Source organism: Triticum aestivum, chromosome 4B (genome assembly GCF_018294505.1).
Source record: "Triticum aestivum cultivar Chinese Spring chromosome 4B, IWGSC CS RefSeq v2.1, whole genome shotgun sequence".
NCBI classification, from domain to species: domain Eukaryota; kingdom Viridiplantae; phylum Streptophyta; class Magnoliopsida; order Poales; family Poaceae; genus Triticum; species Triticum aestivum.
In genome coordinates, this window is record NC_057804.1 from 540,614,054 (window position 1) to 540,617,731 (window position 3,678).

The window sequence follows — 3,678 nt, forward strand, 5'->3', positions numbered from 1 at the left end:
GTTTTCTCTTTCTTCTCCTTTTTGTTTGTTTCGGCCAATTTTGGCAGCGGCTTTGTGATAATGGAACCAACTAGCAAAAGCATTAACGCCGAATTGGCATATGATAGATCGATTGTGTTGTTTAATCGGCCGTCACCTAGCATCTAATTATGAGTCGGTTGGACTTTCCATACACGAAAAAACTCCAAATCCTATCCAAATCCTCCCAAAATTAACCGAACTTGGATTTAGGTAGGCATAAGACATCCGTTCGATTTTTGGGGCCCACAAGCCGCATAAGACATCAGATGGAGATACTCCCAAGAGCAATTTTGCAGTTTCGACGAGACGGAAAACTTTTATGTTGAACGTTTTTTGATTCGAGGTCATCTTGAGAGTGGTTTTCTCTTATTTTCTAACTTTTGCGGCGAAGAAAAACGTTAATTATTGCACAGATGTCCGGACTCCACGACGTTTGGTAGGATTGTCCGCGTTCCATCCCGGATCGTCCGGCTTTAGTATTGAACCTTCTGTTGTTTGTCCGGACAATAGTGTCGACGTCTGGAGTTGTAACTTTTGTGGTTGTGGTTGTGGTTGTAACTGCTGCAGCGCGCAATTGTGGTCAATCAGACCATCCACTGCTGCAGCGCGCAATTGTGGTCAATCAGACCATTTTCCAACCCGGTCAATCAGACCATCCACTGCTGCAGCGCTCAATTGTGGTTGTAACTTTTGCATAGGACTTCGGATTGAGATGATTCAAAATTCAAAATCAATCGCCTCAACAAGGCGAAGACAAATCCATGTAGAATAATCGGTCAAACAGTACTCCAAATGCCAAATCTTAGCACTCCGAGCACATCTTCAGCCCGCGAGATGGGATCGGATGGTGGTGAGTCAAACATCAAAATTGTTCATTTTGACCATACGGAATGTTTTCATATTGGGCACTCTTTCATTTAAGGCCATCTTGATTACGATTTTTTCCATGCCAAAAACTGGTGTCAACGGCCGCAGGTTATAGTCATCCATGAAGCATACGTATGTGCTGTGCCGTCGCCATGGTGCCGCCGTGTGCATGATAATAAACAATCTACGGGTGTGCACGAGTAGGGTGGAGAGAGAAGCCAATCAAGTGTGAATAATGTCAGTCAGCGCCAAAGGGCTACGTACGTACAGGAGTTTCCCCATACCCACCACTGTCTGGCAGCAGCACAAGCCAAGTCAACCATCGATCATCATCATACACACGCACACGCCCTGCAACCAGCCTCAGTCGGTCTGCGGCGCCGCGGACGGCAGCGGCTCGCCTCGGAGGAAGGACGTGAGGAGCGCGAACCCCCGCTCCGGCTGGTCGACGGTGACCATGTGGCCGGCGCCGCGCACCGTGGCCAGCACCAGCCCCTTGTACGCGATCACGTACCCGGCCACGTCCTTGCCCGGCCCCGGCGACCACGCCCGCCAGTCCTTCTCCACGCCCAGCTGCAGCTTCTCCACCGACCGCTTCGTCGCCGTCACCGGGACCATCGCGTCGAAGTCGCCGCTGTACCGCCACAGCAATACTCTCGTTAGTGATTACACCGATAGGATCGGCTGAAGAGAAGTGTTGCTGACCTGAATAGCCAGATGCGGATGCCGGTGGTGACCAGGGCCTTGAGGTGTGGCAGCATCGACGTCGGCGAGTCCCCGAAGCGTTTCAGGTTGTACGTCCGGGTTCTGCATCCCACCCACGGATACTTGAGCGCCGTGTTGGCGTGGATCGCCGTTTGCACCTGGTGCTGGTTCAAGTACGCCTCCACAAAGTGTGCGAGGCACGGACCAGCAATGTCCTGCACACCAATGCATGTACTCCGTTCAGTGCAGCTGCCGCTCATAGCAACCAGTAGTTCAAGTAGCATGTAGTACATACCATGCACTTGGAGTCTGTTGGCCTGACTTTTTTGTCGTGGCAAGTGGGCGCGTAGACATTGAAGGCGCTAATGTCGCCGGTGTTGCCGTAGGCGGTGTCCCTCGCCGCCTGGCAGACGGTGGAGAGGTCGTCGGGGCCCTTGCAGTGCTTGGCGATGGTGTCGTGCGCCGCGTCCGATATGAAGGCGCGGTGCCACAGGTACTCGTACAGCTCCGCCTGCTCCTCCGCGAACTCCAGTATGCCGTTCCCGATCTGAGAGAGGCACGCGTGCGTGTTATGTCACCAGCAACATCTCAATCAATCTCGACCTGACTGACCACTGTTGGTTCTGATGGGTAGTACTCACGGAGATTCCTTTGAGGTTGATGGGGGTGAGCTTGGGGTTCTTGTTCTGGACATCGATGGTGATGGCCAGCTCGGGGATGTAGTGGCCGGCGTAGCTCTCGCCGACGATGAAGAACTCGCGGCCCTTGTACTCGGGGAAGCGGTCGAACCACCTGAGCAGGAAGATGTGCGAGTCGATGGCGGTCATGTTGTCCCCCATGGTCTTGTACACCTCCTCGTTCACGGCGTAGGAGAAGCCCACGCCCACGGGGCTCTCCAGGAACAACAGGTTCGCCGCTGCACCACCCAACACCACGCCGGTCATTTTGTTAGCACAACCGAAATGCCATCGACCGGCAAGCTGTTGAGGGCGGGGGACTGACCGGCGGTCCAGGAGAAGGGGTTCGGGCAGAGCGTCCTGCCTTCCGTGTCGACACGGAAGGGGCCAACCTCCTGGAACGCTCCAATCCCGAAGGAAGAGCAGCCGGGCCCTGTCAATCAAATTAACCGATCGATGAACGTAACTCTTGCTACATGCATCGATCCGATTGCACGTTAGAAAGCATCCCAGCTAGTACTAGATTCTCCTCCTCCCCTATTAATTCCCGCCGGACCACGAACGGGGACATCTTTCTTGGGAGAGTTTGAAGGAGAAATGTATGTTCGTTCTTTTACCTCCATTGAGCCAGAGGACGAGCGGCTTGTGAGCGGGGTCGATGGGCGCCTCCACGAAGTAGTAGAAGAGCGACTTCCCCGCGGCCCGGTTGACGTTGATGTAGCCGGAGTACTGCCGCAGCTGCACGGCCGGAGGCTGCCCCGGCAGCGCGACGATCACGTCCGCCTCCTTGTGCCCTGGCCGGATGCCCGGGGCGGCGTCCGCCCGCCGCGGGAGCGCGGAGAGGGCGACGACCGCGACGACGACGACGGAGAGGCGCAGCGCTCTCAGCGCCATTTTGCTCGCGGGAGGAAAATGGCGGAGCTCCCGACGGAGGTCGCCGGGTGTTTATAGGCAGGAGACCGGCCTATTTTGTTCTCTCTGGTTCGTCGGTTGGGTGTCCGCGCTCTGTTTCGAGCTCGGCTGCATCGCGGGCTGTCGATCTGCCCATTTTGGGGGAGCCTTCGCCTATAATAGGATAAGCTTTTGATTAGCAGTGGACAATTTACCCCGCTCGTTTAGCCGCGTATTTCTCCGTGCTGTATTTATTTTTTATTTTTTTGGCATTACTTTTTTTCTGAACACAGTGCGGACGCAAGCGCTTGTATACACGTGCACACATGCACACCTTATCCCTATGAGCACCTCTGAAAGACTGAACCGGCATATCATCTTGAAATTTACGAAGTCACCGTAGGCACCTCGTCGTGACGGGAACGTCTCCTCTCACTGAATGCGCATAGCCGGAAATTCTGAAATAAATTACTTGTCTCTGCTATTAACCGTTTCGGTAGAGAAAATTACTACTTCT

At 54.3% G+C, this 3,678-nt stretch overlaps 1 protein-coding gene across 1 annotated transcript; it reads right to left on the reverse strand.

Annotated features, from left to right (window-relative positions):
- Positions 1 to 1,094: 1,094 nt before the first annotated feature.
- On the reverse strand, positions 1,095 to 3,302 carry LOC123095152 (serine carboxypeptidase 1). Its single transcript, XM_044516965.1, has 6 exons — positions 2,888 to 3,302; positions 2,596 to 2,703; positions 2,235 to 2,509; positions 1,889 to 2,140; positions 1,594 to 1,808; positions 1,095 to 1,522 (listed from the first exon to the last, which is right to left on the reverse strand). Exons 1-6 carry the CDS (start codon positions 3,162 to 3,164, stop codon positions 1,252 to 1,254), a joined length of 1,398 nt encoding a protein of 465 aa, XP_044372900.1. The 5' UTR covers positions 3,165 to 3,302; the 3' UTR covers positions 1,095 to 1,251.
- Positions 3,303 to 3,678: the final 376 nt, after the last annotated feature.